This window comes from Lagopus muta, chromosome 15 (assembly GCF_023343835.1).
Source record: "Lagopus muta isolate bLagMut1 chromosome 15, bLagMut1 primary, whole genome shotgun sequence".
Lineage (NCBI taxonomy): Eukaryota > Metazoa > Chordata > Aves > Galliformes > Phasianidae > Lagopus > Lagopus muta.
Window position 1 is genome coordinate 11,541,170 of NC_064447.1, and position 25,063 is coordinate 11,566,232.

The 25,063-nt window shown below is 39.9% G+C and overlaps 1 protein-coding gene across 7 annotated transcripts in view; it reads right to left on the reverse strand.

Moving 5' to 3' along the window:
- The window catches only part of SDK1 (sidekick cell adhesion molecule 1), a 365,693-nt gene that overhangs the window by 132,049 nt on the left and 208,581 nt on the right, over positions 1 to 25,063 (reverse strand). For 6 of the 7 annotated variants that reach the window (XM_048961334.1, XM_048961331.1, XM_048961335.1 and 3 more), the window contains 7 exons: positions 18,266 to 18,377; positions 17,155 to 17,345; positions 9,606 to 9,689; positions 4,045 to 4,239; positions 2,751 to 2,867; positions 2,343 to 2,510; positions 184 to 286 (listed from right to left, as the gene is read on the reverse strand). In XM_048961334.1, coding sequence (XP_048817291.1) covers positions 184 to 286; positions 2,343 to 2,510; positions 2,751 to 2,867; positions 4,045 to 4,239; positions 9,606 to 9,689; positions 17,155 to 17,345; positions 18,266 to 18,377 — 970 coding nt within the window. Of the gene's footprint in view, positions 1 to 183; positions 287 to 2,342; positions 2,511 to 2,750; positions 2,868 to 4,044; positions 4,240 to 9,605; positions 9,690 to 17,154; positions 17,346 to 18,265; positions 18,378 to 20,732; positions 20,912 to 25,063 lie in introns of those variants that run through there. The other variant, XM_048961339.1, reaches the window with a different exon arrangement.

Sequence of the window (25,063 nt, forward strand, 5' to 3'; positions counted from 1 at the left end):
CATAAGGCTGAAATGGAAGATGGGATTTATATGATTAATGATACAGTGTACAACCTTATAATGCAGTAATAGGGGGTCTGGTGTTAAAATTTGGGGTCCTGAAACTTTTCACCTAATGCTATTCATATAGCTTATAGAATTGAGCTCAGATAAACCACACAAACAAGAACTGACACCACCGACCTGATTGAAATTCTAGGATCATGAGTTGCTTCACATCGCAGAGTGGCTGTAGTTCCTTTGATCACAGTGCTATTCTCAGGAGGGTGAACAATGAAAGTCCGATCTGAAAGGAACACAAGCCATAGTTCAGGTGAAATTACAGCATTTTGACTTGGATATTCACTCAGGGAGCAGGCAACTGAACATTTGTCATTCAAAGCAAGCAGGCCATTCCTCTTCAAGTCTTTGCTATGAAGCCTCCCCTGCCTCTAATGTCATTGTGTCAAGAAGAGGTTGTATGCTGTGGGGTGCGGGAGGCGAAGGCAGCAGAGGGCACGTGTCTGAGTCAGCAGTGCTACAGCTGCACTGACTCTCACTTGTCTTTGTGGGAAGCCTCTCTGGCAACTCCCTGAAGTCCTAACGTTTATAACACGTTAAGGATGAATCAAAACATGCATTTTGTCAGAAAACAAGTCACACAATTTAGAGCGGAGAAAACAAAAACAAGGAAAATCCGTGCAAAAGAAAAAAACGCTAGAAAAATCATCCAGAAAGAGGAAAGCTTGAATGGCATTCTATAAAGAGGTTAAGGGAGGAGGAGTTTTTGGTAGTCTGAATTTTTTCACATAGGGAAATATGTTGTTTACTTAAATGTTTCAAAACATCTTTATTCAAGCACCTCCTGGAGACACAGAAGACAAAAACTGCTGTAACTACAGCAACCAAATCTGGTGTGAAAGATCTCTGTTATGCTCAGCACACAGCAGTAGCGGCAGATAGCATCATCTGGAGCAGGTAGACAACTAGGGGTGAGGAGATATGTGGATAATGTGGATAATGTTAATCAGTCCCAATTCTCCACAGAGATAATCAGCATCTACTGAGATCTCATTTGTGCACAAAAAGAAATCATCAGCAAAATCAAAAGCTACACCCAGGAGCATGGAATGTTGGCATTATTCCTGATGCACCTATGCGTGCCTTCCAGCTTTACACTGGTGAAGTTTTACATAAATATTAGGTCAGAATTACTTCTCCTTTCCCCTCCAATGCTGTATCAATGAACAGAAACACATATTAGAATCAATCCCTTGAGAATTAAGAGGAAGGATCTCTATCATTCATACACCTGGATGTCAATCAGTTTACAAGATCCTGACTTTACGGTGTCAATGAGGTATAAATCTAACAGTCGTGTGTCAAAAGCACTTTACATTTACTCCCAGTATGGTTTTCAGGTATCCCCAAGTTCAAAAGGAAAAATGCTACTGATGTAATGTGTACATTTTGGGGATTAACAGATGTCAAATACACACCACACATCTGTGGTGTAATCAGCCTCAGGGCTGTACTTCAAGTATAGGAGAAAAGAGTTACTCATTACTTCTGTATTTGTCACTATCATCTTCGTTGTCTTCAATTGGTTTTAGTCCCAGCTCAAGGATCATTGTTTCCTACCAATAGCAACAACACACACTGCACTTTAACCCTTCAGCTGCTGCTTCAGATCAGACACACGAAACTTATGTTTTGCCTCTCACTCAGGGGTAATACAGGGGAACCTAACTGATTCAATTTTTTACACCAACAGAGGGGAAAAATAGAGATCAAGGGCAAACGATGAAAGACTAAATCACTTCACAGGCTGCCCTGTGCCATGCCAATCTGTAACATGAGAGAGTAGAAGTGTGCTGCACTTTGCTTTGGCTTCCAAGAACGCCCAGGGTCACAAAGAAATGCACAGTTAGGAGGAAAATCACATCCACTGTATTTGTAGCCACAGCCTTTGTAACAGCATGGGCTGTTTTATACTGCCTGCAGACTGCTGGAGGCAGAAAACAACTTGCAAACAGCCAAATCCACAAAGTAAAAGGGCAGATTTGCAATGCAGACTAAGGCAAGTTTCACCATTGCGAAACCCGAGTGAAACTGTAAGCGTGACTAGATGCTCCACTGAAGCACACAACCTTTCACAAAATGAAACAGCTTATACGTATGATTTCTAAAACAAAATGGGTACTTGTAATATGTTTCCTAAAACAGTACGTTATCACCACTGAACTACACAAGTATCTCTTTTATGAGAAAAGCATAACTCGGTATGAAAATGTCCTGGTCATACACCAAAATCCAATTAGCACTTGATTCAAGTCAGACTTTAAACAAAGCATTGTCCTTACTCCACACTGTCAGCATCACAAAAGCATTCAGAGCTCCTTCGGAGTTGACTGCATGGCAAGTATAATTGCCAGCATCCTGAAGGAACACGGGCGTTATCTGGAGCCCTCCGGATTCCAGAAGAATGAACCGAGGAATCTGAACTGAGCCACTGGCTAAGATCTGGTTTCCTGAAACACAGAAAGGAAAAGCAGCATGATTAATGTCACGTAGGCTGCGTGGCTGAGGCACTGCAGTCCCAGCTCTTACAGACATGGATGGTATCAACCTATCTGGGCCACTGGCTCGCAGCAGGACCTCTACAACCCTTGGCTCATAGAACTAGAGCAATATTAAATGGACCTACAGAATCTCAGGAGTAGGAATAGATAAGAAACAAGCAGTTCCACAATAGTGTAGTAAGTGGATACCTTTCTTCCACGAGATGGCAGGTTTTGGAGCCCCTGAAACTTCACAGGTCAGCATGGCAGTCATCCCTTCAGTCACAGTGGTGTCCTCTGGAGGCTGTATAAATGCTGGCTTAATGTCTAGAATCAAACAATTTGAAATCTCAGCGGATCAGTTATCAGAAAGATGCCTTTCCTATTATCGTGGACTGCTTTACATCCACTTTTACAGTGCTGATCATGGAGAAGGACATGACAATATTGCATGAAAACCTCTCAGCAGTGACTGTAACCTTTCATTATTCATCTCCAAGGAATTACCTAATTCAGTTTATTACCTACCTGGAAAATAAAAATCTATCAGCACTTACACGTGTACAAGTAAGATGGCTTACAGATAAAGGCAGATAAAGCTTTGAATGAGTGTTTGGGGGAAAGTGGGAAATCTAGATAAACAAAACTATTTTCGTTCATCTTCATAACAGAGTTCTTTAAGATGAAAAGCAACTCCAGAAAGGCATTAACTTTGAAACTTAAATGTCAGCCAAAAGAATTTAGAACCCGAGTCTCATCCAAGGCATTTTCCAAGTTTCTTTCACTCTTATTTTCCCCCAGTTGCACTTTACAACACTTTTTTTTTCCTTTTTTTTTTTTTTTTTTTCCCCTGCAGTTTCCTAGATCTATATTGAACTGATCTAGTTTCTGCAGGCTGAAGAAATTCTGGTCAGTATGTACAGACTGCTCTTGGGCTAAAAAACAGCTTCCTGAAAAGGAGTTACAATATTATGGGAATATATGCCTGTTAATAATTGCTTTTAAAAGAGGCCATGAGGATTTGTAATTCTCCCACAGTGAAAAGTGTATTTCATTAACTAAAGCATTTAATCAGGCTTTATGGCCAAAAACTAGACACTAAACTTGAATTTTCTTTGTTTTCCCTGCTAAATGTAGTTGTAGACAAAAGGCAGAAAAAAAAAAAGCCATGAACAATTATGAAGCAGGGTTACATTACAGTCGAACCGAATCATTTAATAATGAAGAAGGAAAACCATTTTACAATTAACTTTTCAATTTCTTCCCTTAGTTTTCTTTTCATACCATGAAATAAGAGATTGCCTCAAGCTCCTGTGTTTTCTACAGGGTTCAGCAGGCTGCATTCAGACCAAAGTGGGAATGTTGGGTTATCTCACACATAGGACAGCCATATATTATAAGAAATCAAGGTTCAAACTACATGAGCAAGGAGAAACCTGACGGCTGTAGGCTCATCTACAACAACAGCACAACTCATTGAGCCCTATCCCAGCCCCTTACTCACTGGTCACATCCAGGTAGGTGTAGGTCTGTATCTCCCCAGCTTTATTGCTGGCAAAGCACTGGAAGATCCCCGCATCCTGAGGACGCAGCGCGTGGATCCGCAGCCCCCCGCTCAGCAGGACTTTATAGCGGGGGTTTTGCAGCTTGCTGAGGGGAACGGAGTCCTTGTACCAAACCAGGGAAGGAATGGGAACACCTGTAAGAAAGCCCAGAAGAATGTTATTGTTAGCATGTGCACTATATACTTCAGAGAGCTGAAGCGCACAGCACTGTTGTGGTCATGTCCCTTGTATCCCTTCCTTCCACTGTGCTTATTTATACTTTTACAAGCTGCTCTTGATAAATGGGAGGCAGCATTTTACATTATCAATGGTAAGAATACGCAGCAGAACATGTGGGAAAACAGCGAAAGGGGGAATGTTGAGAAAACATGTTATCAAATTACTTTCTTCACCCAATCATATTTCATGCTACTACAAAATAAGATTTATAGCAATTTCACATTGAAAGCCAGAATCATGCTACTTAAACAGCAGCAGTGTGACATTGCAGCGAGTCTATAAGGCTGTTCCATCCCAAATGAGATTTTTCTGTGCTACTGCAGCTGAGATGTCAAAATAAAAAGGAAATGGCAAATTACACATAAGAGATGAAGTGCTCAGATGACTGTATTCGAGTTCTAATTTGGTAGCTTAGTTTGAGCTAATGTGCGAGCAGCTTGTTGCCCACAATGAGATGGCTTTAAATTATTATTTTTATTCGTTCTCAAGCTTCACCTGTTATTTGAAAAACACAGACATTAGGAGAAACAAAAATCCTGCTATAAATACAAGCCCTTTTATTCCTGTTTCCTTTCATGTGCATGTTCTACAAATCATGACATGCTAATTCCAGTTTTGCTGCAGCCGTATACCCGTCAGCTGGGATGAAGCAGCCATAAATTCAGTATCCACAGATACTGAATGAAGGATTCTCTTTCCTTCATGGGATATCAGAGGGCTGGGACTGCTTTCTGCAGATGTTCCTGCCCTGCTCCTCCCATCACTGACTGTTTGGCCTTTATATCCTAGAAATCCCCAGCTGATCAAATGCCAAGGGCCCTAAGCAGGGATCAGATATTTTATTATGTGATTGGATAATCACAGGATCAGAAGGGTATCAAACTGATTTAAGTGACCTCAGCCCCAAACACGGTTTTATCTTCATAATCAGGCGCTGTTTTTGAACAAACGTCACTTTAAACCTCAGTGCTTCACAGTCCCCTGTAGTAAGGAAAGGATAGCAGGTCCTTGCATCATAGCAAAGCCATAGAGGTGAATTCACAGGTGAGTCACTGAGTCACCGAGCAAAGCCACGTGGGACATCACAGCAGTAATGAGATGTCACCGATGAACTGAGCACATGCAGACATTGAATTTCACTGTAGTGTTGACCATGACTTCAGGTCTTCAGAGGGGAAGTGCCACAGGAGAAGCCATACTGTCATTTTAAATATCCCAAAGTGAAATACCACCATATTATACTTTCATGCCTTCTTCCAATATATTCTCTTTCTATAGACATAAACTACATCAACTGTTTGGAAATCATACACAAACAATGTAAGGAATGATATAAAAAAAAAAAAAAAAAGTGTTCAATTGCTGCTGCTGTTTTTGTAAACATGTATCATTTACTCCAATCACCTCTGATGCTTTTGTTCCGCTGATATAATAAAATGCACTCATAATCTGGGAGGTAATCATCTCAGGAAGAAATCCACGATGCAGAGTGCATTGTCTGACATAGAATGGATGCAGTGTAGGCGCTTCCGTTGACATAATTTACATTTCCTGCAGCAGCCAATCTACAGAATTAGCGCAAACTTCCCTGTTCAGAATTCTCGGTGAGAGTGTTATTCATCTCTTGAAGATCCTCCCGGGCAAATACAAATTATCACTGAGTAATGAAGAAACAGATGATGCAAAATGGAATAGTTCTCTTGATGCAGAGAAGCCTGGAAATGATTTCAAGTTTAAATAATAGCAACTCTAGTTTCCCACACGTCGATGGGCACTGAGGAAATAATGCAGCCCCGCATTCAGTACACTCAAACCTTTAACACTGGTGTCATTCCATAAATCCCATTCTTCTAACAGTATTAGTAAACCTTCTAATCCCATAATCACTGAGAGATACACCTTCCTATCACCAACCCAGCTGACAAACTGAATATTACCATCTCTATTTTTCTACGTTTCAGTTACGGATATCTTCCTCTACTCAAAGTTATGAGTCTGAATAATAGGATCTTATCTAAGCGTTCTGATGCCTGTCAGCAGCATTCATTTGGGCTTTAGTGATCTTCCCAGAGAGATTTGTCTTCCAAGTTGTACACATTTTCTTTTATCACCTCGCTACCTCTTTAGCTATAAAAATGGCTAAAACCAGCCTCCTTTCTTCTCCACTCTCCCACCGCCCCGCTTTTACTCCTGCCACCCTCCAAGGAATTTTGCTGCTTCTCCTCTCTACAAATTTTGCTGAACAAAAAAATACGAAAAGAAGAAAAGACTTTAAATACACATTGGATGATGCCTTTCCAAGCATTATCCGTCCTATCCTACCTTATTGTTTGAGAGATTACAGAGTGGCCTAAAATAACATAATATTAAGTAAAATAAGCTTAATTCTCAGCATGTACACAGTGCTCTATTTTTTTTCTTTTCTTTTTTTTCTTTCCCAAAGATGGGCTGACAAATCAATCTGGTTCTATGGAGGAGGAGGGGAAGGAGACAGACTGGTTTGGGCTGTGCCACTTTCTCTGTAACCTTGGCAAATGATTTATGCAAGCCAAGGCTCAGTTTCCCCATCTGTGAAACAGATGTTTGTCTCTCTGCCAAATTTCACTTATTTAAGAGTCTGGATGAAAGACTCTAAATATTCATTGTGTCATTTTTGTTATTTATTTTTTACAGTCTTCTCTCTAGCTCCCAGTGGGCAACTGGGGTGTCCCAAAAACATCCTTCCATCTCCTTGTCTAAACAGGTAGAACTAAAGTCCAATTAACCATGCTCCCCAGACACCCCCTTCAATTCCTGCAGCCCAAAACTTCCTATAAGCAAATAAGAAAAAGCATTTAAAGAAAAGCCATTGAAAATGCATGCAGCATCAGCAAGTGCTGGAAGATATACAGCAGAGCATGGTTACTGTGCAGTCTGATACACTGAAACTCCATTACAGTGAAGTATAAAGCTAGTCTGTGCAAGTTGCAATTTTATTTACAGTTAATCTCTGCTTATACTGTGAAATTAATCTGTCTCTCACACATTCAAGGTGCACAAAGCCTGAGCAAATGGGCTTTGTGCACAGAACCTGATGGGGCCGCGAGAAATCCAATCCATCTTCCTATTTGCAAGGAAGGTGTAGGGCAGCTCTGCAGTTCCCTACACGCCTTATTCTAGCTCCCACTTTGAGGAGGGAGACAGCAACCTTCACTTACCCTCTTTATAAATGCTGGTGTTTGCTAGGTCTATGTAATACAGATCAAAAGGCCTCTGCTTAATACTCTATATACAAGCAAGACCCTTTTAAGTCTGGGCTAGAGATGCTCAGCACAGAAGTGCATGTGAAGACAGGTTTCCATGCTCCTGCACCACAGTGACCAACAAATCAGACATGCATGGGTAGAGTTCAGCAGAAAGAAGTTACTTGTTCCAGGCCAGGTGCCCGTGCCTCCAATAAGACCTCATCTACTGAGAATAGGTATGAGTTCCCAATTAAACTCTTCAGAAGCTAAAGTGCTCAAAGGAAGAGGTAGGGTGGAAGGAAGAATTTAGAAGCCAACACCTTGTCTCTCTGATGTTCCAGGATTGTTTTTTCTTCTTTCTTGTTAATTCATGAAGAACATTTGAGACAGCAGAAAGCTTTTCCAGTGACAGTGAGCAGAGAGAGTGTCAGAGATTTCCCAAATAGCTCTGTGATATTGAAGCGTTTTTCAGAAATCTCTGAATGTTTTTAATAATAATACATAATAATACAATAATAATACAAATAATAATAAAACACTTGTTTTTAATCCTGCTACATGGAAAATCTCCTCCAATATAAAAATGCTAATCTATTTGTCATAACACACTATAAAAATAAAGTCGGTTGTATGTGGTCAGATTGAAGGTCTATCTAGTCACTCCTCCTTCCTTTGAAATTGCCTTGTCTCGGATGCTCAGGCAGTAAAAGCAAGAGCAGCCCAATGACAGAACATTATTTCCACCTTCCCAACACCCAGCACTTCAATCCTCCGCTTGACACAGAACTGATGTTTGCAGAAGATACAGCTTTTCAGCATAGTAAGAGCTAATTTCACCTCTCTCAAAAATGTTAGCTGCCAGCTTACTTGTCCAGTAAGCTCAAATCATGCAAACACTTCACGATTCTCCTGCATTAAGTTTTAATGTTGGCTGTTTTGAATAATTTTATACAATTGCCAAACAGTTCCATTTTCACTGTTCACTCTGTATATTGAACAGCCCCGAATCCTGGGGAACTCTAGGCCCTAGCTTTGAGAACCGAGCATTTGTTCTCTTTAAAAAGCTATTAATTCACAACAAGACCTTGTCTCTTATAACCTGATAGTTTCTTTTCTGTAAGTGCCTTTGATAAGAAACCTCATCAAAGACTTCTGAAATTCCAAATCAGCTGGAGCATCCTTACATGCACGCTTCCTTATTGTGATAACATGTTTGCAAAGCTTCCTTCAGAAAAGCAGTGTTGATTCTTTCCTATGCAAAGCAAAAAAAAACATTTAAATCCTGATGCAAATAAAATAGATATGCAAGAATTTATTTTTTGGCTCTGATCTGAAGAAGGAGCCCATCCAAAGAAGCTGTCAGTTAGAACTGGGTGCAGGTTTTTTAAAAAATATATAGTATACTTTTTACTTAAGAAGCTCAAGGCTGCATTTTTATGTGTACTGCCTGTAAAACACAGCATCAGGGAAAATGAGACACCAAAAAGTTAAGCTGCTTGCCAAAGTCACACAGCAATTCAATGATAGAGTCAAGCCGGCTCCAATCACAACACTATGATGTCTTTCTGGAGTGCTAAAATAGGACGTGCTTCTATTTCTCTGGAACTAAATCTTAAACAGCAGTTTGTCTAAAGTGGAATTTTTAACATCTGAAGGCCTTGATGTAATTAAAACACCAGCCAATTAAAAACCACCTGTACCACTCCTCCTGCAGCACTCTTATCTACACTTAAATGTCAGAGCTACTGACAGACACTATAGAAATTCCATAACTTGTAGAGAAGAGGAATTGCTGAAATATTGACTGTTCGCAATGCAACGACTGGTTCCACAACCATACTTTTACCTGAACAAATCTATTGGCTCCAAAGTTTGTAATGCAGCAATTTATAGCACGTTTTCCAAAGACAAACACCCTCCACATGCCTTATACCTGGATCTGCAATAGCTGGCAATGATGCACAGGCCTCAAGACACGAAAAGTAGATATCAGATGCTTTCCTCAGTACAGGATATACGTATTTTTGACTCAAGTTCAAATACTTGTCCACACTCACCCATTGCTTGGCACAGGATGTCCACATCTTTCTCCACTTCAGCCAGAATCACGCTCTCGGGCTCCGCAGTAAAATATGGTGGTTCTTCAGAACAGAGGAAACAAACAAAAGTAAGCAGAGAAACCCAGAGTAAAATGAAAAATAGAAGGTGACATAATGACATTCATACGATGGGTCTGCACGCGTTTTATTTAATATGGTGTATTACGAACTGCCTATTTGGTCTGAGTTTCTACTTGGAGGATTTTTTTTTTTTGGTAGTAAAAGCATCATAAAAAAGCCAACAAATTCTCGCTTTGCTGAGTACGAATTCCAAAGCATCGAGTCAATGTTAGGTAAGATTTAGCATTTTGCACTGCAAATTAATACTCAGAGCAGGGACTGCTTTTCATTTTATAGGTCTGAATCATGGAACATTTTAATTCTTCGTTCAGAAAGGCCTTCCCAAGAGGTTTATAAAGGTTTATATTTACAACATACCATTTTATTGGATAGTTTGCTTCAGTATCTAAACTGAATTCCACCTCATGAAGGCATGAAGCATATCAAATAATGTGTCATGGCACGTCAGAGAGCCAACATCACAGGATAAGCGCTGTATAATTAAAAAAATTCTGCTCAACTGTTTTATTTCTTGAAAGCAAACAGATTTAATGCTTTAATTGAAGTTATAGCAATAGTCATAAAAGTCCACACTTTATTATCAGGACTTAAGGAAACATATTAGACATTTAATTAAACAAAGACAAGATTCCTGAAATGGTACAGTATCCCATCATGTTACTCTTTCTTCTCTGCAGCATAAAATTGAAGAGTATCTTGTCAAAGTCCCATAGGCATTAAGGTTGCAGTAATAATCATGGTAACTAAAAACTGTCATAGTCTACTTGATGTAATTATCATCTGAGTACTGTTTTTAGAATCATTTTATTTGATTATAGCTAGAGTTCTATTGTAGCATAGACAAACTCACTGCTAAGTGTTCAGTTACACAGAAAAGACAATAAAAGTAGCATGTAAGGTGATGATGTTGTATTTTCAATTTAAGGAATTCAAGGATGTTTGAAAGAAGGCAGCAAGTGACAACGAATCTGAGCTGATCTTCTCTCAAATCTATTCCCCAATCATACGTGCAGATTGTGTTACTGATAGAAAATCACTATTTTGGTAAATTAAAACAAAACTGTATTAATTTATCCCATAGAACTCCCCTGTTTCTCCTGCTACCTGCATAGCATGTGTTGCCACCCTCATCCAGCAGAGCAGAGCAGCAGCAGGTAGGTACACATCATTAACACCAGCACTGCAATGCACTCCTTCCCGCTAACTGCAATAAAATACTTGCTTGAGTGTACAGAATCAGGGCCTCTTTTGGGCACCAGTGGATATTACAGCTCTGTATTCATTCCAAATAAAGTCAATCAATACGTTTTCAAAATCTTACAGGGAGGAGGTGAGGTTGCAAAATAGCCTGAATATTCATTTATCCAGGAAAACCAATGAAATGAGCTGCATGATTTATGGCATTCTAATAATATACATGTGTTAACATTATTGATCCTCACTGCCTAAATATAAAGCTATTAATAAACATACATAATAAGTTGTGATTTATTGCATATGATCTCATGCATTAATCCAAACAACAAATTGGAAAGCCGAACGTTTAATTGAAATTCACTGATGGCATGCAGTTTGACATGTTTGATCATCCACACTGCTGAGCCCTCTGCAATGCATCTTAGTGCATTCTAACTCTCAGTATTCTCCTCCATCCCACTCCATCCTTCAAGCCTTGTCTGATGTTCTCCTCAAATTCCATGTTTAGGAATTTTATCTTTTTGATCTCCAAGCTTTTCTCTTTACTTGTCCGTGCATGTGAATACACAGATGCACAATTCCATCTGTCTCTCTCTTTTAAAATAAAACTTGAATATTTCCTTCTACGTCAACTTAATCTGATTGTGAGGGGAGACAGGGGGGACAGGTAGCCAAACCAGCATCCAAAGAAGTAAAACAGCACCCAGACCTATACCTCTAACACCTGGACGTTCACTTCTAGCTCTGGGTTTCTACAGATGCCTCCTCTGCCACAATTTTGCTCCTTTTAGGGAGTTAGTGAATGCACCTCTCACACCTTCCCTTCCTATATGGCACCCTGATCTTAACAGGTCAGTTTTCAAACTTGGCAACCTTCAGCTGCCAGCTCACAAACTTTCTCCTAGATCAGCAACATATTCATGCACTAGTAATAAATTTGAAGATTTATCTCCAGCATGGGCCTGCAGTTCAGCTGCAAAGCAACTTAACATGACCTCAAAGACACTCGTAACTCCAGGACCACTGCTCAGGAACTACTGTTGCACAGGTCCTTGGCACATTTACACAACCTATTTTCCCAACGTCTCTCCCAAAATCTTATCCTACGATCTCCTTCTTTAAAATCCCATTCCAGCTCTTATGCTACCCTCAGAGAAACTTACTGTATTAAGACAGGCTTTCTTGAGCTTGTCAAGCAATGAATTGCCTGACAAAGAACCTCAAGCCACTGCAAACTGACACTTAGCAAACAAGACTGTAATGTTATAAAAGGAAGGTTTACATCAGCTTTTTTTGGAAGAAGCAGGAGGAAATCGAAGCAAACAAGGCAGAAGAAAGGCTGGAACAGCAGAAAAATGCAATCAAAAGGCCACAGACAATTCCCAGAGGACTTTCAGAGTGCAGGTCTGCCAATAGATGTAACTTCCAGTCTTCTTCAAGACCAGATCCAGGTTTTCCCTTACAGTAAAGCTACTGAACTCAACTCTCCCAGCCATTCCAACTGCTGGAAGCTTGACCAAATGCTAAAATTGGTAAAAGAGGGCTGAAGACTAAGGCAAGAACTGTACAAAGGGTGGTCAGATGTTATTTTAGGGTGATGAGCGCAGACACAAAATTGCTTCCAAGAAGCAGCTTCACAATGTACTGAATCTCAGTGAACTGAAGCTACCCAAAATTAGAGATAAGCTGGACAGCAAGACAGTACTAATCTGTAAGGAAATTCTGGAAGACCTAGAATACCTATGGACAACAGTGCTGCAACATCCTCAGTCTAACATACGTGGAAAATTTGTCTTGGTAAGACAGAATCACAGCAGTACTGGTGCAGGCATACCCTCAGGGCTTTGAGTAAAATGGAGCAGTGGCCTCCATGCATGCTGTGCTTTTCACCCACATGCATGCCCCATATGGGAGCACCATGCATGCTCAAAAGGTCCTTTGCAGGATCCAATGTGCTGGCATTCTCTATTGGGAAGTGAGGGTCTGTGGCTTCAACTGAACACTGACTGTGGAAGAAATTAAGGTAAAAGTGTTCCAGTTACAGGACACAGAGCACCAAAATCAAGCCCCCTGATATTTTCAATGGGTCAGATGTATGATCTGCACACCAGGAGTGTGTCTGAAGGGCTGCAGGCCAACACAAGCTACCAGTGTCTGAATTTGGGTTATACACAGCATCTGATGAACAACTTTCAGAAAGAGGCCATAAAATTGCAGCAATATTTGGAAGAGTCAGATGGCATTCTGAAAGGGTATTTTGGTTGCCTGTATATATGACTCAATTACATATTTATAAAGCTTGGTTTGAATCACATAGTGCAGATTTGAACATTTACTGTTGCAGGCAATGATCAAGTGTTGAAATTTAATGTGTGTGGTGAAATTACGACATCTTCCAAACTATATAACATGCCAGACACAGGCCCCAAGACACAGCAATTTCTAGGAATGACAGTAGCCTGTTGGTATCAGGTCAAACATTTGATTAAAATTATACAATCACAATAGTTAAAAGAGGAAAGGACCTATGACACTGGTGGCAGTGCAGTGTCCTACGCAATGAGAGGGGTCACGTCTCAGACTGAAAGAAACAGATACTACAATGTTCAGACATTGTATTGGTGTTTGAGTGATCTTAACTAAAAGGTCAAGTACAGCCAAAAGGGAAAATGAATATTTGAATATAAATGCATGCTTTTAATAGTTGTTGAAGGTTTAAGGGTGCTTTTTTTGTTGTTGTTGTTCCCCCCACCCCCCGCCCTCCTCCCCACTACAGACATCAGTGGAAAGATGGCTGCTCTGCAAAGCCCCTGGGAGTCTGCAAAATGTGATACTGTTCTAACTTCCCTCACGCAGAGTTACATGGTCACTGATTTTAACATTCAAAAGATAGCAGTCAGCATCCATTACATACCCTTCAAGCTGCATTGGAGATGTGTGACCTAATGCTAGATACATACATGAAAGTCAGAAAGAACAGAGAAAGCCCCAGGGGCTCCTCCAGAGCTGAAAATCCTGCACCACTCAAATTCAAGCCTGCATATTTAAGAGGAAAATTGAGACCTAAACATGGAAGCCTTTCTCTAACATTAGCATAAACTAATTTATTTGGTGAATATCCTGTAAAGGAGTGGAACTGGAAAGTTGCGAGTGCCTTGTAGGTAACCAAGTCCGTACCTCCAGACAACAGGGCAGGCTGCCTGTGCTGGAACACGTGGCTGTAACAGAGTCCTTGAAGCAGGATTTCTCTTTGCATGAATATAAAGTTAAAACAGAAGCAGATGAAAAGGCCCTGCTAGTTTCTTGCTTTGTGCTTTGCATGCTCTCAGCTACAGGAAAAATTCCTGTGGCAGGAAAAACTCCTTTTTGAAAGATACATTATTACATCTGGGAAACTACATGGTATGACCAACTCTCCACTGCTGCCAGGTGCTCTCTCTGCATTCTAAAATCCTGTAACAACCCAGGGAACACATCTGCTGGCAGAACTGAGAGAATGGGAACTTCCCAGGAACATCACAGGCAAAGCTGGACATCCCCCAAATCCCCCTGTGGGATTTTACTTTCTGACTGCATCTGACTTGAAGAGCAGTATGGTTTTTGTGTTCTTCTGAGCTCATAATATACATAACTTTCCCATAGAAGAACCATCTAAAAATGGTGATTGCAATTTGTCAACAATGGAATTTGCAGAACTGCAGCAAAAGAATTTAAGATTAGTTCAGTCTTCAAATTGGTTTGCTCATGAGTTGATTCCTTAAATTCCTTAATCTTCAAACTGTTGGCGATAAAACAAATGCGCTCTTATCTAATCTGCAACAAATCTTCCCCAAACTGTTACTCTGCCAACTGAGGAACATGCTACCCTTTAAAAATTTATAACAACCGCAGCTAATAAAACCAGAGTTTGGAACCACCTCTGTTTATCTTCGCTGGAACAATATGAAGATGTCAGAAGGCTTTCTGCCACATCCAGAGGGAACTGCAGTGTGACCCACAGGCTGTCTTCCTTGCTCATGCAGTCCTACTCTACAGCATTATCAGTATCTGTTTTATTGCTGACTCTATTCTACCTGTTAATAACAAAACTTTGTTCTACTGATCCACCAAAGCTCTTATTACCACCTACTGAGAGTCTCTATTTGACTTTTCTGAATCATTTTGAAAACAAACCTCTTCTATCACCACAATTTCAATTTTTCCAATAGTCAAGACCCCTTATTTAGTCCGTGCTGCATTATTCTACAAAGAAGTGCAGCTCATTATCAGGTCACTATTCATGTGCATACTCTGTAAATATGTTATGTACGCAAATGAATGAGCATTCCTGAGCCTCTAGGAGTACTGCTCCAACAGGCTATGATGGATACACTACAAAAATACTTAGGTTTGAATCCTGCCTGTACCGTCCCCTAGAATCCATCTCTTGATTAATTAAACAATGGCTGGATCCATTCAGGAACTCTAAGGCTGAATATAAGTTATGCATTAACTATTAATCCTTTAATTTGGCTTTCTGTTTAGAATTAGAGATCCATTCCCCAGCACTAGGAAGAAACTCATAAATAAAGAAATCTTCTAGGCTTTGCTGACACACTGAGTAAACACCTGCAACTGAAGTGTCTTGTTCCATCAGAAGGAAATAAAAGTAATGGGTAACCAATTTGTTTCTGCTTTCTTTCATCTGCTTGTTCTTATCTACAGGCCTTTTCATAACTTCATTCCCTGACAGCCCCCTAAAATTGGATAAGAAATAAATAAAACATCTATAAAATAAGAGAGCAGATAAGCTACTAAATAAAGGCAGTGTTTCTATTTTAATATGATTCCCCAATGATTGCTGCTTGCTTTTATTGTAACTGTATTTAAGAATCTTCTACCTTAACCGAGAGGCTGCTTTAAGTACTGCATTAGGCTGGATCTGACACCACAGCAGCAAAATTAAACTAGTTACAATAAAATCTTATGAATATAGAAGAGTTTAAACCAAAACCATAAGTCAGTGAAATCTGTCTCTGCTCCTTAAGGGGCAGGGAAGTTGCAAAGCAATAATTCTAAAAACAGAGTGTAAAGAAAAAGGACTGGAACCAAACTTCACCCAGTAGGTGATAAATACAACAGAGACTCAGTGCTACAAATGAACCCAGAGCACAGCTTTGCAGAGGGAAGAGCTGTTTTCTCATTAAGCATAAACTACTTCAGATTGCTTTAGTAGAAAACAGACCACACAGCGGAGTCTTTAAAATTGTATTTTCTGAAGTTGGAAGGAGAGTACAGAATCGCGTGCTGAATTCTCTCTGCAATGCTCTACAGAAATGCATGGGCATGAATTCTGATCAACACCGACACCTGTGTCACTGCCAGAGCAATAACCTGTCCAGGACACAAGCACAGTTGCTTCTGTGACTATTAGATAAAAGCCAGACTTGACACAATCAGCTCTGGCTTACTGTTCCAAAACGTCTCCTTTATCCTAAAAATCCTAAACAAAACTCTACACTGTGCCCAGTGTGCTCATTTGTACTGCTGTGTCAGAACATGACGTGCACGATAACTACATTTTCAAATAAATTCTGCTCCAGCAAAATTCTAGCAGAGAGGTGATAGTGGGAACAGGTCCATCCCTCCATCAAGAGCAGGCTAAATGTTCTCATAAAAATAAGCCCAAAGCTTCTCTTGGAGTTGGAAGTCCAGCATGCAACATTGATTTTAGTGCTATTTCCCTCTCTTTTTTGTCACCTCAGTAAAGATGTCTGCCTGCCTGTGTGCCCAGGAAGGTCCTTGGCCCCTTGGCTGCCTCTCATGACAATCGATGCGTAGCAGTGCTCCTGAAAGGCTTCTTTCAGAAATACAGGCACTTGACATATTAAAACTAGATGTAAGCAAGCTGGGAGTTAATCAGGATTTAATGCAGCTAAAAGCTGAGATGTGGAAGCTGCCCAATAAGGATTTTACTACTGTGCTCCCCCAACTTCTGATTAAATGTATAGTTTCACACGGGATTCAGACTCAGATCCGTGTTTAAAAATACCTGTTTGATGAATTTATATTCATGGGGAGGAACAGCTGAATTAATTTAGAAGACAACCCCCTTCTACCCTTTTTGTTCCGTTCTCTGAAGAAAGGTTCAAATGTAAGGTCAGTGAAATATTAAAATACCAATTTTATTTCCTACTATACCTCAGCCCAGAGCCTGTTTTACTAAAAAACACGCTGCCTTGAGAATTACCCATTAGAGAAATGAAGGCTTTGGCTCTCGCTGGTTCCTCTGTGCTGTCCCTCAGTTCTGCTTCGCAGAAGTACATCCCAACATCAGCAGAGGTTGGGTTGGTGATCGTGAGGCGTCTCCCAAAACTGCTAATTCCACTGGTGATTTTTATTCCATTTCTCTTCCACATTACGCTTAGTCTCTCAACAGGTCTACCGAGATTAAAAAAAAATACAATAAAACATTACAGAATAATCTTGTCTGCAGTAATACACGGATTTTAAAGCTCCTTCTATCTCCGACATTGGCTATTGAGAAGTAAATGCATACATAACTTCTACACTTCAACTACAGACTACTCAAGTGGCGTTATGCAAGTACAGCTAATTGATACAGCAATAGAAGTTAAGTACTAATAATTTCATTTCTCTAAGCAAAAGAAGTAAATATTGTTATGTGAATCAGCTGCATGGGAAGTGCTTTCATTATAACTCAATTACCAGGAAAATATTAACCATATCAAGAACATCTCTGCCCTCAGAGGAGAATGTAAATTAGTTGGTCCTCCTATCAGCTGGAGACTCAACTATTCACTCCCTTCAGAATGCAGTGGAAACAGCCACGTGCACAAAACAAATGCTGTGAACTCTATGTTACGGTGCATTATGAACAGTTGAGCAATAATCACTGTAAACGAAGAACATCTGTAATAAATTACTCCATAAGAGATCTTTCCTAATTTATTTACTAGGAAGCACAGTCTGTTGATTTAAACGGTATCACCTTCCATGCCAATATGCAATATAACTGAAATATTACTTAACTGAAACATAATGATTTCTGTAAGAGTGTTTGCTGATGGCACAACACTATTCTTGTCTTTACTGGGTAAGCCACAGGTGGGAAAGTATCTCTGCCTACATTCTTATTTTGCCAAGAAAAAAAAAAAAAAATCAAAGTTTAATTCAGTAATGTTGGGCAAATAAGATTATTCCTAAGGTTACTTTGAAGAGCAAGGGACACGCTGCAGTCTGCTTCACTAATAAAGAATGTAAAGAACATGCTATGTTCTTCCCAGCGAAGGAAAGGGCATTACAATCAGCTGCTGACGACCCCTCTGCTTTTACAATACCTTGCACTGGCTACACATTCCAATGTGACTTCGCTGCTCCCTGCTACAACGCTCGTGTTCTGCGGAGGGATGACGATGATGGGAGCCGCGGTGTCAGATGGGTCCGTGGCACCTGTGTGGGCAGAGAGAGCCACTAGTGAATGCCTCATACATCCACAAACAGCAAGGACCAAATCACCTCAGGTAAAAGATCTTGTCGAGTGACACAGCTGCAAATTCCATTCTTCAACCTCAGCGTGGATTTTAATCTCCTCATTAAAGGGAGATCTTCAGCATGACCGTTTTCGATGGCTTTCATTATACTGTGCAAACACACTGTTTCAATACCCCCAGCTTGGTATCATTCAAAACACACACAACTCGCAGAACTACTCCCAGATGGAGTGCAGAGGCCACTCTCAAATAGAGAGCAAATAAATTAAGCATCCTAAAGGTTTGCTATTGTTGAGCATTTTTTATTTTTATCAAGCACTTGCTGACTTATATTTTTAAGACCGTTTCATGTTTTGTTTAATCTTCGCACTTCCATGCTATTTCAAAAGAGTCTGCCAGTACTCATGTTAGTTCTTTAAAAAGATTTTACACACTGGGGAACAAATATAAAATTAACAAAGCAGCATATCGCAGCAACTTCAATCCCCTTTTCTTATCAGGCAAGTAAATAACCTAAATCTGCTCCTCTTTTGTGAGGCACCGTACTGTAAATAATTTAGCTTATGCAACAGTCAGCAGACACTTAAAAAATGGAAAAAAGGCTGCTTGTAAAATTTGTCTGTGTACATTTAGTAAGTGAATTAAAACACCCATGTATTCACAGGTACTTTGCTTCAAGCAACTCATTTGGAAGAGAAAAATTAGCTATTTTTTAGCTTGAATGAGAGAGTAATAAAAATTTCTAAAGATACCGAATCCAATAAGTAAATCAGAGAAAAGTAATGAAAGTAAAACTAAATTGATGCAAATCCAATCCAATTCATCAGATGTCTTCTGATGAAGACAGACTAACCAGCATTTTAGCTGGTAAGCAGAACGGGAAATTGGCAAACCCCAATGTCCTCTTTTAGGATATTGCCCTAAATAATAGCAAATGACAGAAAATTCTTTGCTTATCCGAAAACCAGCATACCAAACCCTGTTCAACATTCTGTTTCCCTTCTTAGACAGACTAAGTTTTTGGTAATGGGCCTCAAAGGTCACAAAGTCAGCAGATTTGTGAATCGTTGAATGACAAAATTTTGGCCTTTTGACTCTTTTGTAATTGGTAGCAAATATTGTACTAAAGGAAATGAAAGCATCCAGTACAATGCTGAAATGTTACAAATACCACCTGCACACCTGAATAAGTTCATGAATCCAGGGGCAGTGCTTAAGGAACTGATAAATGCACGTGTGCTTCTTCCCATAAATATGCTCTATTAACCTGACACAGTATACATACACAACTTGCATGGGATCTCAACAAGCAAGATTTCAGCAAGATTTTAGTTCTGCTCCACAGTATTCCTGGAAATAAGACATTATTGGGTAGCTAATCTGCTTTCTGAAGATCTCCGTGATGGAATCTGCCAGGTAGCAATTGAAAAAGTATAAACCAAGCGTCAATTAGATCAGCAACTGGTTATTGACGAGAATAACCTCAGCTTTACTGCTCACCACTACCTTTTGCACAAGATGAAGGTTTACAACAGTAAACGCTAAAAGAGCAACAAACAAGTTACTAATTTGGCAATGATAATTTCTTATCTTCATCTGGAAAAGAGGAAAACCACTTGTTCAGCTTATCAGCTCCCCTGAAGAATGTGTGTTTTTAGTATGCTCAACCATACTAAAAACAACCCAGGAACAGAAGCCAGCTTTGTTGTAACCTCTAGGAGTTCACCCCATGGGAAAGGCTCTTTGTGCAGCAAGCAGATAAGCAGGGGAAATAAAAGAGCACTTTCCTCTGCCTGCAACCAGGAAAACGTAAGGTTGCTTTGACTTTATTAAAAACCATAACAAGGATCTAAACAAAGTATGTGCTTATTTTCATTTCATACCATCCCTGAAACAAATCTATTTAAAGCAGTCTTTTGATAACAATTTTGAATGGGTGAGCAGATGTGATACTGAGAGCTCACCAAAGCAGCTAGCGCTTGGATTCTAAGTAAAATCATACAAAGGTCAGCTGCCAGTGTAACAAGCATATATAAAAAAATCCAACATTTCAAAGTATTATCTAAACAGCATGAATATTTCATATTCAAAGACAGGTCAAGTTTCCCTCTGCAACTCAAATAATTCTGTTGCAGTAACTCACTCTCTCCCAACCATGCCAAATAACACCCAACCAGGACATTCCCAGAGCTATCTGTGCAGAATACAGCCTGTAGTTCTGTTTTGTGGCAGGTCAAGGTACCAAAGGAGAAATTTGGTCTTACTTTGTGGTAACAGTCTCAATAAAGCTGTAATGTGGGATCTGTTTGCCTACCTGTAATGCTATAACATGATGGAAAGCACATTATAAAAATATAAAGCAATAATAGTGGAATGACAAAGTCCTAGGCTACAGCAACTGAGAATAAGCCAAACGCAGCAGTTGTGGACACAAACAAAAGGAAAAAGCTGCTTGAAAGGCCTCAAGCATACAGGGATCTCCAGCAAGAGCCCCTTGCCTCCACTGCCAACCCTTAAATGAGGTCTGGGAAGGGATGGATCCTGGTCCCACCCCTTCTGGTCACTCTGTGCATTGAATACACCTGGGCTCCCCTAGGTTGGCCCTGCCTTCCCACCAGGTGCTCAGTCACTTACCATTTCTGCTACACCACCCTATCCTCTCACCTTTTTGTAAGAAATCCACAGGCTGGAATGGCAGAGCAGCCAGGCTCCTCATTAAATGAGGACTAACATTGTGGTCTGGTTCCCATGATGCGATGCAGCGAATCAGACTTTGGCCTGTGGTCCCCAATAGATATTTTGCATTATTAAAAGGCTGCTCAATTTCCCACGTATCCTTTATTTTAACGATTGAGCTTCAACTTCTTAGATTCATATCTACTAGGAAATATTTATTAAAGACACTGAAACATGAGAGCAGTGTGAATGAATGCAAGAACATACAGCCATAGTGAGATGAATCTGCTGTCAGGGGACCACTGTTCCCACCCATCTCATACCTGCTTTGAAATAAAAAATCTTCCTTTTCTATCTGCCTTCTGAATCCCTTCTCTCCCCCAGAGCAGTATTAAGGAAAGAATACCAACCCCAGAAGTGCAGACTTCTGGGGCAAGGGATGCCTAACTATGAGACATAACAGATCTGTGGGAACTTGCAGGAAGCTGCAAAGACAAGGCTGAAAGGCACTGAAGATCACTTAAGGGATGTGCTCTTAATCTGATTCTAGTCCCTAATAGAAGACTGGACAGAGGATTGCCACAGGCAAACATCCCGATCCAAGCAGTTTCCTTCAGGAAAGGCTCTCTGCTTTATTTTATACTGTACCTATTTTAGCCTCAACCCTCACAGTATTTCCAATCTTTCCTTTGCTTCTAAACCAACTCCTTAGACATCCTGTGATTATTGGAATCTATTAGGGCCCAGCAAGTGAAGTGCTTTTGGGAACAGCCCCAGCCGCCCTTTGATGCTCAGTTACCATAACTCACACGTGCAGGAGTTCATCTTGGAGCTGTTTCAGTGGATCCCATACTGTTCATGAAGCAGTTCCTGAACTGCCATTCTCAGCCCATTATATTAACTTCCATCAGTATTATTTTTCCATATTAGAATTTGAAAATAAAAATTAAAAAAAAAACAGAAAATGGAATGAGGAGATCCAGGGTCTTTTGGTTCCCCTAAACAAGAGCTCCTCTGGAGATTGTGCAGAATGCACAGAAATTCTGCAAAAAACAGAGATATGTTAAGAGAAGAGAGAAAAAAGGGTGATGGCCCCTTGCATCATCTATTTGTTTTTATCACCAGTGCCTGTGTGTGACTGCACAACTCTGATCTTGGATCACAGTGAACTTCCACTTTTTAACTACCATCTGACTGACAGCGAGTCAGTCAGTCCCGAGTGGTCTGTAACACTGACTTCTATTTTTCTTTTAATAGTGATGAGCTGTAGAATTTTAACTCTCTGCTATTTAAGTATTGTAATTATGCAGACTGCCCTATAATCTCCAGAAAGACACAATCAGTGTTTTTATCTCCCTACATACATAGTCATATTGAGTACAAGAAATTTTAAATATTTTAATTTCCAGTTTAAAAACATCACAGATTTTGTCAAAGTCACTTGAATGTTTAATTTTCCCAGCAGAGATGAAATCTGACTCAGGCCATATGACAAAACACAAAAATACAAAATGTGCTTTTCCCTTTAGAAATGTATAAACATGAGCTTCTTCCCCAGGTCTTACATTATGGTATGCAAAGTTTATCTACATCTGTTTTTGCAGTGCAGAATATTAACAGCAGTGCTTCATGGATGCTCGAATTCCTCTCAGACAGACACTGTGCCAACCAGCCCTAATAAGAGGTGAGAGGAAGCATTTATCTCTTGAAAAGAAGTAATAGCTTGAGATCAGACTTGAGAAAAATAGCGACTTTTATTTTTTAAGCCTGTGAGATTAAATTGCTTATAGGTCCCAGCCTGCTGATGACACAACACAACTGAGGTTATCATGAGCAAGAGGAGTGAGAATTGCCCAAATAAACACCCAGATCACCTGATTTACATAACACAGGGCAGGGATGCTGGGAATGCTGGGAATGCTGGGAATGCTGGGAATGCTGGGAATGCTGGGAATGCTGGGAATGCTGGGAATGCTGGGAATGCTGGGAATGCTGGGATGGGATACTGGCTGCTACTCATTCCTACTCTGTCTTAATTACTGCTGCCAATATTTCTCAATGTCCTGTTTTCAGCGAAAAAGAAATTTCACTGGAGTCGGTACCCCAAACTGGATTTACTTCTTTACATTAGGAAACTCATCTAAGAGAAAAAATAAACACTTTGAGGTAAGGGTCACCAGTACCCTACAGCTAAACTAATGGAGACATGGAGCACCTGTAGCAGAACTTTGGAACTGTTTACAAGTTAAGCTGGAAGAAAAAGATTAGAAAACCTTCCCTGCAACCTTTCTACAGACTTTTAGACTATCAAAATTTGCAGAAGTGCCTTTTCCAATGACTATGCAGGATACATGCAAAGCTTCTTTTCCAAATTACAGATACCTGCATTAGAAAAAAGAAGAATAGGAGATGAGTCCAACAGCAGCAGCTAAAAAAATTACATATAAATAATTGAACACTATGGCATCAAGGATATACAATCTCAGCCTACATAACACAAAAAGGAGAAATGTCCCTCACATGGCATCTCAAGGTTGCTCAGGGGAAAAAAAGAGACCTTACAAATACAAATTATCTAATGGAATAGATACTACTTTTTCCATAATGGATTAATTCCCCTTTCCAGTACAACATACACAACAGAAATTGGATCCTGATCAATAGAAGATTAATTTCCCTTTCCCTTTTCAGTAGAGGATGCACAACACGACCTGGAGCCGGATCAACAGACTGGCAAATGTTGACAACCACCTGTGGGCCTGAGAGTATCACTACACAAATATGGAAAAAATATGTTTATCCATCGTAAAGCTGTGCCCTAAAACACTGCTCACTTGTTCCCTACTTATCAGACTGTATGTTAACAGATTATACAGTGAAAGAGCGTTAAGATAATACAGGTTACCATTTCATTTTCTCACTTCTATTCCAGCAAGAATGGTATGAATTTATCAAGAAAAGGTAAATAGGTGATGTTGCTGTACACTGCTGTGTACTGTACAGATCTCTGCACAGGTTTATAAACATAAAGAAAAATAAGAGATTTTCCTGTCTTGATCACATTTATTTAGTTTGACAGCTAATACTAAAACTCCAGATGGAGCATTTTGAGACAAAATTGTGTATTTATAAAACAATTAGCAATCTAATTACAGAGTTGGCATATGAAGAACTGTTACAACTATTCAGTACCTGTGGATATCTTAAGAATCCTCAAATGTACATATCATTTCTGATCTTCCAACCTTTGAGAGGCTGTAGATTCAAAATAGTAAGGAAGCAACAACAAAAATTTCACTTTCTGGATCAAATTTATAGTGAAAGCAGCCTAGTTGCTTGAATCAATCACCTCAAGCAAATTCTTATATATACGGTCCTCATCTTGATCTAGACATCAGACATCATGACATATGAATAAAACACCAGACATGGGAAAGGTTTACAAAACACAGTACAATCAAAACAAGTGAATGATCTAGGTCAGTTATATTTATTGACTCAATACACTCCTGTCGACGTGACCAGCTTTGCCCACATCACATCAAATGCATGATTCATTTCCACTGCAAGTAAACCAAAAAGAGAGAAAGAATAAAAAGCCAATACAGCAACAACAGAACTACAGTAAGCAGATCACAGATTAAATACATGGCGTGTGAGGGTGGATTAGGTGAAGAGTAGCTCTTACTGAAAATTTCACCAACACCTCTTGGCTGAATCACCCATGCCAAAAAGCAAACAAGAGTTTGAAAACCCCCACGCCTCCCTTAGGCCTGTGTGATACACCATACATGTTACAACAGGACTTTGGGTGCCTTTAACTCTAAAAGCTAAAGTTACCCAAAGATAATTAACCTACAGAGTGTGTTTTACCCAGTCAACCTTGCAACCCTGCAAACCATTCAAAATACACTTCATGTCAGGAACTTGCTGGTCAGTTTGAAGGGTGAAAATACTCGTGTGACTAAG